Genomic DNA, 12,490 nt, shown 5'->3' on the forward strand with positions numbered 1-12,490 from the left:
GCGTCGTAATGAAACACAAAGTTCCATATGCTTCAGCATGATTGCTTCGTGTGTTTTCGTCCACTGCTTGTGGCGTTTTGACTAGAAGAACATGTGATTATCAGAATGAAAGAGCACAACGATGCTTACCTCATTTTTGAAGGAAAAGCTGGCTCTTGATTACTGAAACAGGAAATGCCACGTAAGAAAGAATGTTGAAAAACCAACATACGACTTCTTCATTCCAGGTACCATGAGTAGGGCCATCCTTCCCAACAAAATAAATACTGTTGGGTCAGTAAGTTAGTGCAGACTTAAAACTGCGAGCATAAAAGTTGTACTCTCTAACACTCTTAATCTGCTATACCACCTGATCTCCCAAAAATCTGTCGGCAGAAATCAAAAAATATTTGTAAATTGGTGCTTGAAGATATGGCAACCAAGGATACCATATTTTTGATTAACCAATTCTTCATTTGTTTAGCACTCCAAAATGTATCCACATGACTAACTTGTCATGAACAATGATTATAGCTGGAGTGCATGTATGAACAGCGAATTTGAGGAAACTACAGCAATTTTCATAATATGCTTTAAAATATTTTGAGAAAAGCAACTCACTTTTATGGTTTCATGGAGCGTTTCCAATGCATCCATTTCCTTGCCAACAGAAATAAGCTCATGGGCACGTTTAAGTGCCGTTTCCGGTTTTTGGAAAAAATTTGGAGGCATGTTACTTTCCTTTTTTTCGCTTCTCTATTTCAAAGTATAGCCTCCTTGGAATTGAGCTTTCAGTGCTGAAATTTAACGGAAATTTAACTTATTTGCTTTCGGAATCAGTACCAATGAAGACTAGATGCCAAATCGAGGGTAAGAAACTGAAAGTAATCCATATCATATCAAAATCCCAAACAAAAAGCCAATACGACAAAATGGCCTAGTAGCTAATGCGATAAATCCTTTTCAGTTTGCTGACCATAACGAACAGTTTTATGGAACTAGTTATGAAAGTATTGTCGAAGGTTTACATTTAACATGTAACATGATAAGCGCTTTGGTGGTGCGAATTATCCGGACTCCAACAGTATTCTCACCAGAAACTCTCCTTTCCAATCTCAAGAAGCATCCCTTAAACTTATCGAAATAGTGTATTAAATCTACGAATTTTGGATATAATTTGCTAGATGGAAATTATTTTCCGATCGAAACAACTACGAAACATATATGTCCATACGGCAGTAAATCATTACTAACATGCCAGAATCCGAAGACCTGACTTACAAATCGATAAAAATTGAAATTTTGCATTAAACAGAGCAATTATGCGGACGAAACTTGATGACGCAAGGACGGAATTAGATAACAGTGTCCCTAAAATAAGAAGCAAAAGAATTCCGGAAAAAAACCTCAATAGCAGCTAAATCTACAAATGATCACCTTTACCCAGTCAATCTATTCCGAAATGAAGGAAACCGGAAAAGCACCAACTGAGACCCGGAAAACTTACTGTAAGCCTAATCTCATCTACCAAAAATGAAAAAAACCCTACAGAAATTGTGCACTAACACAATTACCGCAGGACTCAAACATCTGCTGCAGCTAAAGTGCTGTAAAATTTCTTTACTGACACATGACCGGGTGTGGTAGGTTGGGTGGGTAACGGTTTGGGTAGGTAATCTTTTTTTTTTATATTGGGTAAAATAAGTTGCGAAGTACATTACTTGGCTTAAGAGGATCATAGGATTTCCTGGCTGATTGAGTGGCTAAGAGAATTTTGGTAATATAGGGAGGGAAGAAAGGAGGAGAGAAAGAGTGAATTGACTGAGAAGAATGACTTACTTATGCATATGTTAATTACTTTCTAACCATATGTATGCATACTTGAACTCAACCTTCCCTGCCTTATGAAATGGGAAATGGAAATAAACAGAGGATCGAAAATACTAAAATTGGCTCAAAAATGACATTACTAACTTGAAGTAAGGAAAAATAGTTGAACTACTGAGATGTTTCACTTTTGTAATTACTTAATGTGAAGTATATGGGGAAATACAAAATCTTTCCAGTTTGTTTCGTTTCTGAAACCAATCGTTGTTTCCAGTTCTGCAACTGATTCATTAGATCCAAGGGATTCGTTTATAACTCGTCTCACCAGTAAAGATTGAGATAAAAATCAAACTCAAGTATATATGTGAGGGTTAGAATGCAGTAAAGGTTTCTTCTGTGGAAATATTTTGTTTATGTCTTCGAAATCGATGGTACGTGATCTTTAATCAACAAAGATGATTCACGAATCATTGGTGGTGTGTTCGACCAAGCACCAGTTCTAGTAACCCGTTTTCCTTGGCAATATAAAGAAAGCCTAGTTATTTTTCCTGAGTACAATAAAAAATATAGTCGCTTTCCCGAGCAATGAGAGAAATCCCTCTGTCGTAATCCATCTGTACCTTGACTACCCTGAACCAGCATTTATGAAGCAGTTACTAGTGATTGTTATATCCATCTGAGATATACCGTGGAAGTTTCGGTTTGATGAGACTGTTTTTAATTATCTAGGGCAAAATTTACAGTGCGCAACAAGTAACGACACGCAAGTTTTATTCGGTGTGGAAAGTATGGAATAACGCTGAAGATAGCATCACTATTGTCGTCATTGTCGTTACGGATATTCAGTTCTGAAGTATTTCATTGGTAACATTGTAACTGGTTACACAGTTTTTTGAGGTAATTAATTTCCTTCTATCACTTGATTAACTGACATTTCAGCATTTGATTTGTTCGAGCTATGCTTACTTTTGAATTATAAGGTGGTAAGATTGCCAGAAGAAGAAAAAAGGTAATGGAGACTAGAGTTACCGATATAAAATAGAACAGTACAAAATTTGAAATTTGAAGGATATGGATTAGGCATGTTTATAGATACTGTGTGTCATTGTAGTTATCTACTTGTTAGGGATTTGTTTCATTCTTCATAGGAAGGGACTTTATGGTAGTAAAGTTGGGGATGTCACTTTCATTTTCCGCCATTTTCCGGCGAAGTTTTGGGCGGTGAGATAATCCAAAAGTGAGCAGACCTAAAGAAAATGGCGTCCTACCTTGTTTCTTGTTAAGGAAGTTATAAAGGTATAATATCTGTCGTGAAGTGAGTTGCGATCACTATCACTTAAAGCACCTCCGGATGTAGATAATCGTGTCGGATAGCATGCTGCACAATATATGAGTGTATTATTAGCTCTTTTATTGTTTATTTGGAGAATTAGATTTTGATTGTGTTTTGGTCTGTTTTATTGATAGCTGTTCGAGCTCGGAAGACCATACAAGGTGTCAGACTCTTCCTGTACTCTATTACTTTTTTTGTTTTCCATTTTTTATTTATTTTTTGTTTTGGATTCCCAAGTGTTTTCGAAGTTAGTTTAGAGGAAAACACATTTCCTTTTAGATCAGATTGCGAAATTCTCTGAATGTATTTTTGCTCAGTTCTAAGGTTTTAAGGATATGGTGTCAGGTGATCTCTTGATATTTTGATTTAGGCTTCTGTTAGTTTGACAATTTCAATGCAGTGTAAGTTACAAAAGATTGGAGTTCTGGGTATGAATCCAAAGCCCCGGTTTAGCTACCTTAGATCAAAGTGTAGATTTTGTTCCAGGAACCAAATGGGACTGGCTGGTATGATTGCAGCAGGTACGGTGGCTACAAGCGCTGTCGCTGTAACGGCTGTATGTGTGCCGTTTGTCACTCCAGCATTGCGTAAAATCTGCATACCATATGTTCCAGCTACGCCACAACAACTGCAAAATGTTGCCACTGCGTTGTCAGTGTGTCCAACTAAAGTCTCACCTCTTGTCGATTTGGGTAGCGGTGATGGACGTGTTGTGAGCTGTTTTTTCTTCCTTTTCTGAAATCATTGATAATATTAGTTTCATTCCATGCAAATGCAAAAATATGCAAATAGTTTAGATCGTATGCTTGTTCTCTGTCTCTTCTTTAGATAGAGAACAAGCGTACGATCAATTTTTTTTCCTTTATTTTTTTTTTTTTTTGACGAGGGTAACGAGCAATAGGTGTTGAATGTCATAAGGCGTTCTTTTCGAGGGAATCAAGAATAGCCGTTCGAAATCCTATTCATCCTTTTTTTTTGTCTCAGACTTTGTGCTTTCTTCACCAGAACTGGGATAATGGAACTAATGATGGGGTGAAAGTGAGAATGGACACGAAATACTGGAAGTTGCGGCAGCAAGAAGGAAGCAACTTAAAATTTTTGAAACCATTCTTAACACTGATTTTGATTCAAGTAGCTATTTCACTATCTAGTTAAATTACTGCCACCGGTCTTCTTATTTTCATTAGCTAATAAGCTCCATTATGAAGGAAAAGCGTTCCAGAGAAATAATTCTAAGATCAAATAAGCATTTGTCGTCTTTGGACTTTTTCGATTCCTGATATAGCGCGGTTGACTACTGAACTGTTATATGGTCATTTAACGAAAGAGTGTCCTGGACATCATAATATGAGACTTTTGCGAATATAATCATATACACGCGGATTGTAACCTTATAAGTTTTTAAGAGTTGCTAGATTTGATTGGTTCAGTTATTCCAAAATCGTACATTTTTCATACTTTCAGCGTTGCATATGATGTAAATATTTGTTTTTTATAAAGTATATAATTATTTCTGATAGCTTATGAACAGTATGGACTATTTCTTGTTGTATTTTAAAGCTAAAGCACTTTGATTTAGACCGCTGTAAAGTGCATTCCTAAATACTATGTAGTTTTTTTTTTTTATAGCCGCAGTGGTAAGACTTGCTACGAGAACAAGCAGTGGCAGTGTAGGATGTAAAGGAGTTTATAAATACACGGAAGTAGAAGTATGATATTTATAATGGTTCTTTACGTTTGCTACACTACGAAATCGTCCTCAGGATAAATTATACTCTTGTACGATTTGCTCCATTAAGACTCTATTCCCACTTTTCCATTTGTTGGAGGATACTTTCTACTTTCGTTTTATGTCTTTGTTCTTTTTTTTAACTTAAATATTAACCAGTCGTTGAAAATTCCTAATTTTATATTTCAAACAAGCTCGGTTTTGATGTTTGGAAATCTTACTTCTCACAAATTTGTTTTCAAATGCTTTTGAAAACTAAAGACATGATTTTTACTTGAAGAAATAGTAGCTTGGTAAGATATTGAAATGACTTTGGAAAAGTCAACCCGTCGTGGATTGACAATGTTATTAAATATATTTTTTTAAAATAGTTCTATGGTATCAGTTTTCTGACATGTTGGTATTGTACAAAAATGATAAAATGTTCATACGTAATTTTTATGGGTAAATAAGAAAAGGAGCAGTCTTTCAATTGAGTTTATATTCGTATGTTTTCTCTCTTTTGCATTCGATCTTTGTCCCTTATTGATTTACAAGTTAGCATTGGTGGTCGCTGTAATTCATTCTGCACCAATCATTTTTTTTTTTTTTTTACTACACGTCAATGTTCTTGCTATATTTGGTGGTTTCGCTAACACGAATCGTTGAAAAAAACTTGTGAAAGCTTTCTTCACTATAAGTTTACAGTGATTAAACGAACAGGTTAAGCGTTCTGCATAAAGCTTATTTATTGTGCATGTGCGCATCTCTGCTCCATTTGTTTGTCTCTTTATTTAAATATATGGATAAGGGAAGATTACTCTATGCCTCCATGTTTCGTTTGACATTTTCATTGTGAGGTTTTTAAATCCAGGCTATAGCAAACCTTGCCTGGAAAATGCCTATGCTTACAACAGAAATCGAACGCTCATTGTTTCAGACGCCTTATCTGTTAGCATGTTCTTAATTATAGGATCATTTGAATTATTTAGGAATGAATTCTTTGATACTTCAGCATTATTAGATCAGTTCCTCAAAGACGTAAGCTATAATTTTGATGGACTACTAAGTTCCCAAGATAAAGTAATTTTTCAAGATTTTTATCAACTATTTAAGCCTTTTATTTAAAAGGGTCGAGTGAACGAGGCTATAGAATAAGAGATCCGAGCAAGGACAGACCTATTATAGTCATTTTAATAAAAAGTGAGGTAAGTTTGGTTGATGGTCGGAGAAATAATTTGCACCTTTTACATTTGTAGTCTTAACTATCATTCATTCTTGTGTTGATTTTCATTTTTTTTTTCTGAGAATTTTAGGTCTGTTTTCGAACTTTCTGAAGTGGTGTTTCTTGCGCTTCGAGTAGAGCAAAAAATTTTTTTTTTTCGGAGAACATTGTCCCTTCCCATATTCTTCACAAGCAGAATTTGCCATGCTATCCCTTTTTTGGTAAATATGGTGGAATGCTAGATAAAGTATACATTGCAAACTTTACTGTGAGGACTTTTTAATGAGGCTCTTTGCCTCATTAAAAATGATGGAAGAACATAGTGAGAAGACTTTTGTTATCATCTAAATGATATTTTGTGGAAAATTTTCGATTATTCTTAACTTTTTTAAAATTGTTGATGAGATATTCTCTATCTTTTTATTGGCGAATTATGTAGTAATAATTGTAGTAATAATGCTGCAATATTAGAATAGTTGTCTAGAAGATTCATAGGCCGGACCCTGTGGTACTTCTGCCATTTTGCAATGTCTAAAAAAATTTTACATAATATTGTGGTGGGAAAGAAGTGACTGTTTTTAGTCTAATTAGTGATCCATTAGTTCTGGATTACAAAGTTCCAGATTTTCTGAATCAAGCCGTGCTGGTTCAATGCATTTCAAAATATTTATACACAAAATTAGGGAACAGTATTTTGTCATGGATGCTCGCTACAGCTGAAACAGTGATTTTAATGAACTCACTGTCTGTTATTGTATTATTATTTCTTCTTTAATTGATGCAGTTCACTCGTGTTACTAGATCATTATGTACGAATTTCTTGAAGTATATTTTGTATTGTTACTTTCTTTGTGTTTCAGCGATGAAATTCGGCGAACAGTTATCCAGTCATTTAACTCCGGAATGGCGAAAGCAGTATATTCGTTACGAGGCGCTGAAATCAATGCTGTACGAAATGATGGCAGGATTGCCGACGGAACCGGAAGCTCGGGAACAATACGTTTCTCGGATGGATGAAAAGTTTTTCGCGGAATGCGAACGAGAATTGACTAAAATTAACCTGTTTTATAGTCAGAAAATAGCCGAAGCTCAAGGGAAATTTCATGAATTAAATGCCGAATTAATGGCTTTCAAGGAGGCTTTGGAAAATCGGGAGATACAATCTGTCACAGATTCCGCTCCCTTACGGCAACGAATTAAACGGCATAGTATTTCTGTGCGAAATATCACCAGAGAACATGCAAAAACATCGCAGCAATTGAAACTAGCCTTCTCCGAATTTTATCTGGCACTAGTTCTTTTACAGAATTATCAGCAACTGAATGCAACGGGATTTCGGAAGATTTTGAAGAAGCATGACAAATTGATGGAAAATGAACGGGGTCTAGACTGGCGTATTAGCAGAGTGGAGAAATCATCTTTTTTTCTGAATCGCGAGGTAGAGACGCTAATCAATAATGTGGAACGGGATGTAATCAATGATCTGGAGGGCGGCAATCGACAAGCTGGGATGAAACGACTTAAAGTACCACCATTAAGTGAGAAACAGCATGCTACTACTACTTTTACCTTAGGTCTCTTCCTTGGAGCATTTGTTGTACTTGGTATAGCAATCATTATTTCGTGGTTTGCATCTGAGCCACGACCTACTGAACCGAAATGGGTCGCTGTTCGGCTTTTTCGCGGTCCACTGTTGCTTTTTGTTGCAATTTGGCTTTGTGGTTTGAATATGTGGGGATGGGCGGAAGCTGGTGTCAACCATGTGCTTATCTTCGAAGTGGATCCACGAAATCACTTGACTTATCAGTCGGTGATGCAGATTGCCTCATTTATGTGTATGTTATGGTCTCTTGGTGTATTGGGCTATCTGTACTGTCATCTCATTCATTTACCACCTTTTCTTTTTCCTCTTCTTTTAATGATTATTTGTGTCATCTACATATTCAATCCACTGAAGAAACCGAATAGCATTTTTCAAAGAAACAGTCGTTTCTGGATTCTAAAGCATTGCTTCAGTTGCTTCACCGCTCCGCTGCATTTCGTTACTTTCATCGATTTCTGGCTCGGTGACCAAATGAATTCCTTAGTAACGAGCTTTCTTGATTTCCAGTATTTTATATGTTTTTACACCACAGAAGTGGATTACACCGATTGGACCCTTTCGGCTCGAACAGTGAATATGACAATTAGTGAACCGATTCCTTGGGGTTACGTTGATATCAGTACGGGTCGTGATATGTGTACTAGTTCATCTGGAATCCGTGTTCTAGTATCGATCTTTCCGGCTACGGTTAGGTTTATGCAGTGCCTGCGACGTTTCCGCGATACGGGCCACGCACATCCTCATCTTATTAACGCTGGGAAATATTCTACCACCTACCTCGTCGTTTTTTTCAAATCTCTTAATCACTGGGCTGAGAAAACTGATCCCACTGCAACAAGCATATTCTTTTACTTATGGATTGCATCCTACATTTTCAGCTTTGCTTACACATTTCTTTGGGATATTTTCATGGACTGGGGTCTTATTGATCCATTGGCGCCGAAAGATTCACCCTTCCTCCGCGAAGAAATGATTTACGGTAGCAAATGGTATTATTATGGTGCCATTGTGGAAGATTTCATATTACGTCTCTCTTGGGTGCTTAACATTTCACTTGGTGAGGCTTGGACAATGGAATCTGATTTACTGACCTGTATAACAGCTCCGTTAGAGGTGTTTCGACGTTTTATATGGAACTATTTCCGGTTAGAAAACGAACACATTAATAATTGTGGTCAGTTCCGAGCCGTTCGTGACATTTCAGTAAAACCGATCAAAAAAGGTGATTTGGAATCGTTGCTGTTAAAAATGGATGAAGAAAACGGTGTTAGTCATCGAGGTCAGGATCTTAGGTTACGCGTCAAAAAGCAGAAGAAATCATCCAGAAGTCGAAGACAAATCTTGCGACGCGCGCGATTCGCTCGCATTGCTATCGGTTATCATCCCAACAGCACATCATCGCCTGCTATAGTCGAGACAAGGCATTGATATGTTTCTTATCGCTATTTATTCACTGGAACATATTATCTATTGTCATTCTCTCACACTTTCTTTTAATTCCAGTTCTTTTTTATTCGTTTTTCTTTTTTTTGTTTTTAATAATTCATATGGAATGTATAATGGCAGGATCATACTTCTGTGTAATTTATGCTTGTACAGTTGGGCAAAAACGGAGAGCGTATCAGAGAAAAAGACGGGAATGAGATACGTGAAATTCGGGAAGGAATGAAAATTATATTTTGCTTCTCTTTCGCGAATTTGCAGATAATTTATATCAGGTATTTTGTAAATCTTTTTTGGGCTAATTTGAATTATACTTTCAACTGAATGAAGTTTTAGTTCATGGTACAGGAATTGCCGAGTTTTCCCTTATCAGAAGTGGATTCAGTGTGGATTTTTCAAGTTAATTTATTTGGAGCTATGCAATGCAGTAATATTTGATGTACTTCATGACGGGTTTCACTGGCTTTAGAAAAGTTCTTTTATTACTTTGTTAAATTTCTTTTTGGTATTTTTCGCAATAGAAGAACTGCTCATAATCTGTTAAGGGTTCCTTTCTATTTTTCTAGGTTCAGATATGGTTAAAAAAAATCTGTTGCGAGTAATGATGATAACTAATATTTATAAAGATTACGCATGAAGTGATATTGGGATCTTTTGAAATCCTGGTGCAACTTAAAGCATCGCCTTCCTCATCACCTTTTTCGCCTTTTTCGAGGTAAAAAAATGTGATAGATCTAATTTGAATGTCGCAGGTAATTAACAAAATTGTCTTGATCATCCTATACATCTGTTTATTTAATTTGCTCATCTCATACATTTGTTTATTTAATTTGTCGCATATTTTTGTATTTATTTTCAAAAATATGAATGCATCACATTCCATACGGTCCATCTGTTCAAACTTAATGATTTTTCGCTTTGATTACACATGTCATATTGTTCGCCGATATGTACATCCACAAACTCAGTTCTTTTTCTTTTCCATTTCTTTTGTGTTCCAATGCATATGTGCAGATTTTGTTCTTTGAGACATGGCTCATTTGTAACCGTTTTATAATCAATCATTCTAATTAGTAGAGGTCAAGACACTCTTCGTACATGAAAATTAAGCTGAGCTTAAGGTTAAGCCTTCAAAATTTGTTTAAGAAGACTGCTTTAGGAGGAACTGGAGTTCGTAAGATACTCCAAATAATTTATCAAAAATCTTATGTTATATGTGAAGCGAATTTATTGTATGAGGGAGACAGCGGTTAAGCTTTTTTGAGTTATTCCCATTAAACTAAATCATAATAAAGAAGAGGTGAATTCAGGGTTTCTTGTTTCATCCGCTAAGGACTAGGTTATTATATTTCTTAGTTGTAATAAAAATGAATTTCGGTGTATTACACTTTATGGTTTCCACTGAAAGTAAAAACTGTGAATGTTTTCAACGAAGGAAAACTTAGACTAATGGGGTTTCAAATGTAATTCTACTGTCGATCTCCGGAATTTGATTTCAGATAACATATGTATTTGACCGTGTCGTTATATTGTCCCGTTTTCCATATCACATTTTATGACGTAAAGTCGAATTGTAAAGCAATTATCATAATCTCAAAGTTCTTTTTTTCAAAGCGAACATGATAACAGTTTTTTGTGTATTCATCGTGAGATCTCGTTTAGTTTTGACACTTTTCCGTAGAAAGTGCCTATTTTCATTTTACCTTTATTCCTCAATTTGGCTTTAATTTTTTTTTTATTTTATCAACTTTTTCATCCATTTAATTCTTGTCGAATCCATCCATTGAGCTTGAAAATTTATGTATTTTCTCATTGAAAGTCCTTACATCTTCGGAATTTTAAGAATCAGAATTCTTTAAATTTTTTACTAGAGAAAGGATTGTAATGATACGTCGATAACACTTTTAGCATATTTCTTGTCATTGATCTTATTATTTTGTTGTTTATTTGCGTACAGTTTGTTAAGAGCTCTTCAGGTTTTACAATGTGCCAGAGCAGGTTATTTGAGTGTTGGCCTGGAATTGAACATCCCACTAATACTGTATTCACGGTGGAGGGCTCGTCGAGAATGTCTTTCACACCTTACTAAATTTTATCGTAAAGATATTTTCAAAGCCGATCTAAAGCAATACAAAGCAGCAATCATATTTGGAACTGAAACTTTGGTAAGTTAAGATCTCGCAATAAGTTTGCTGTAACTTTTTGCTTAGCTTAGATTCACGTCCTGGATTTAGTGTTTTCGATTGATTTAGAGATTTAGCATGAAAATCTTCATGTCACTTGTGTGCTACTTTCCAACGTCACGCAGTTAGTTCTTTATGTTCGAAAGTGCCTCTTTAGGTAGAACCAAGACTCTCGCTATACCTTGAGGTAGCTATGCTATGAATACTTCATTTCTACATAAAGTAAACGAAATAAATTTGCAGATGAGTGACTTGTCGATGAAAATTGTAGAAATGAAGATTGGTTCCTTTTTGATAGCTTGTCGTTTCCCATTACCGCCATCTGAGGGGAACACTCAGTGGCTGTTGCTTTCCACCGTTGGAAGTGGCTTTGATAGTGTTTGGTTGTATGAAAAAATTTGTTGATAGTTTTTGCTATTCTGTGTTTTCGCATTGCCTTATTCTTTAGTAATAAATATTTGTTTCTTCATTCATTTCATGATATCTATTGGAAATCACTATTGATTTTTAAATGAGGAAATGAAAAATCATTCGTTTGTTTGTTTTTGGAGTTGATGAAGGTGGTAGCTAGGAACTGGAATTGGAACTAGCACTTCTGGATTTTGTTAAGTATGATATCAGAAACATAACATAGTATTGACTGGAATTTAGATTGGTGGCAATAAGACATCACTTTGGGGTTTTTTCATTTTTTTTCTTTTGCACATCGCGTTTCATCATAATGGCTGCTTCGTTTTCATCTCTAGGTAACAGAAATATGGTCGTTATATAGACCATGATCAGGACGTTTGACGTTTGCAATGGCAGTGGTAATCTTAAATTGATACGGTCTTGAATACTTTGCCTTATGTTAGTAAAGGAGTCCAATATAGAATGGTTTGATTCCTTCTCTTTATGATCAGTAATAGGCGAAGAGGAATACAAAAAAAAAAAGGAAGTGTTCAAAATGCTCAAAATGCTGATGCCAACATATTCCACTGGGAATTGTAAAAAAAGGCTGACGAAATCAGTTGGAAAAAAAAAATTGGGTGGATGATAGTGAAACGTTGATTGATGATAAGTAACAATTTCAGTGTCATTTGAACTATTTCCGTAGAGGCCTTAGTTTTTCTTTTAGTCTCTTCTACTGTAAAAGATCCAAGAAAACAAATGAATTCCCTTCTACTGTAAAAAGACCCAAGAAAACAAA

The 12,490-nt window shown here is 35.6% G+C and overlaps 2 protein-coding genes across 2 annotated transcripts in view; one reads left to right on the forward strand and one right to left on the reverse strand.

Moving 5' to 3' along the window:
• Window positions 1-785, reverse strand: part of LOAG_14815 (hypothetical protein) — a gene marked incomplete at its 3' end in the record, with an annotated part of 2,759 nt that extends 1,974 nt beyond the window's left edge. The window contains exon 1 of the mRNA XM_020448861.1: window positions 601-785. Coding sequence (XP_020301023.1) covers window positions 601-711 — 111 coding nt within the window. The 5' untranslated portion in view covers window positions 712-785. The remainder of the gene's footprint in view (window positions 1-600) is intronic.
• Window positions 786-2,540: 1,755 nt separating this feature from the next.
• Window positions 2,541-11,706, forward strand: LOAG_17385 (hypothetical protein; the record flags this gene model as incomplete). The annotated part of the gene is made up of 4 exons (XM_020450047.1): window positions 2,541-2,703; window positions 3,626-3,851; window positions 11,095-11,283; window positions 11,545-11,706. The coding sequence occupies exons 2-4, from the start codon at window positions 3,633-3,635 to the stop codon at window positions 11,704-11,706; spliced, it is 570 nt and encodes a 189-aa protein (XP_020306336.1). The 5' UTR covers window positions 2,541-2,703; window positions 3,626-3,632.
• Window positions 11,707-12,490: the final 784 nt, after the last annotated feature.

The sequence above is a fragment of the Loa loa genome (assembly GCF_000183805.2).
Source record: "Loa loa unplaced genomic scaffold supercont3.68, whole genome shotgun sequence".
Lineage (NCBI taxonomy): Eukaryota > Metazoa > Nematoda > Chromadorea > Rhabditida > Onchocercidae > Loa > Loa loa.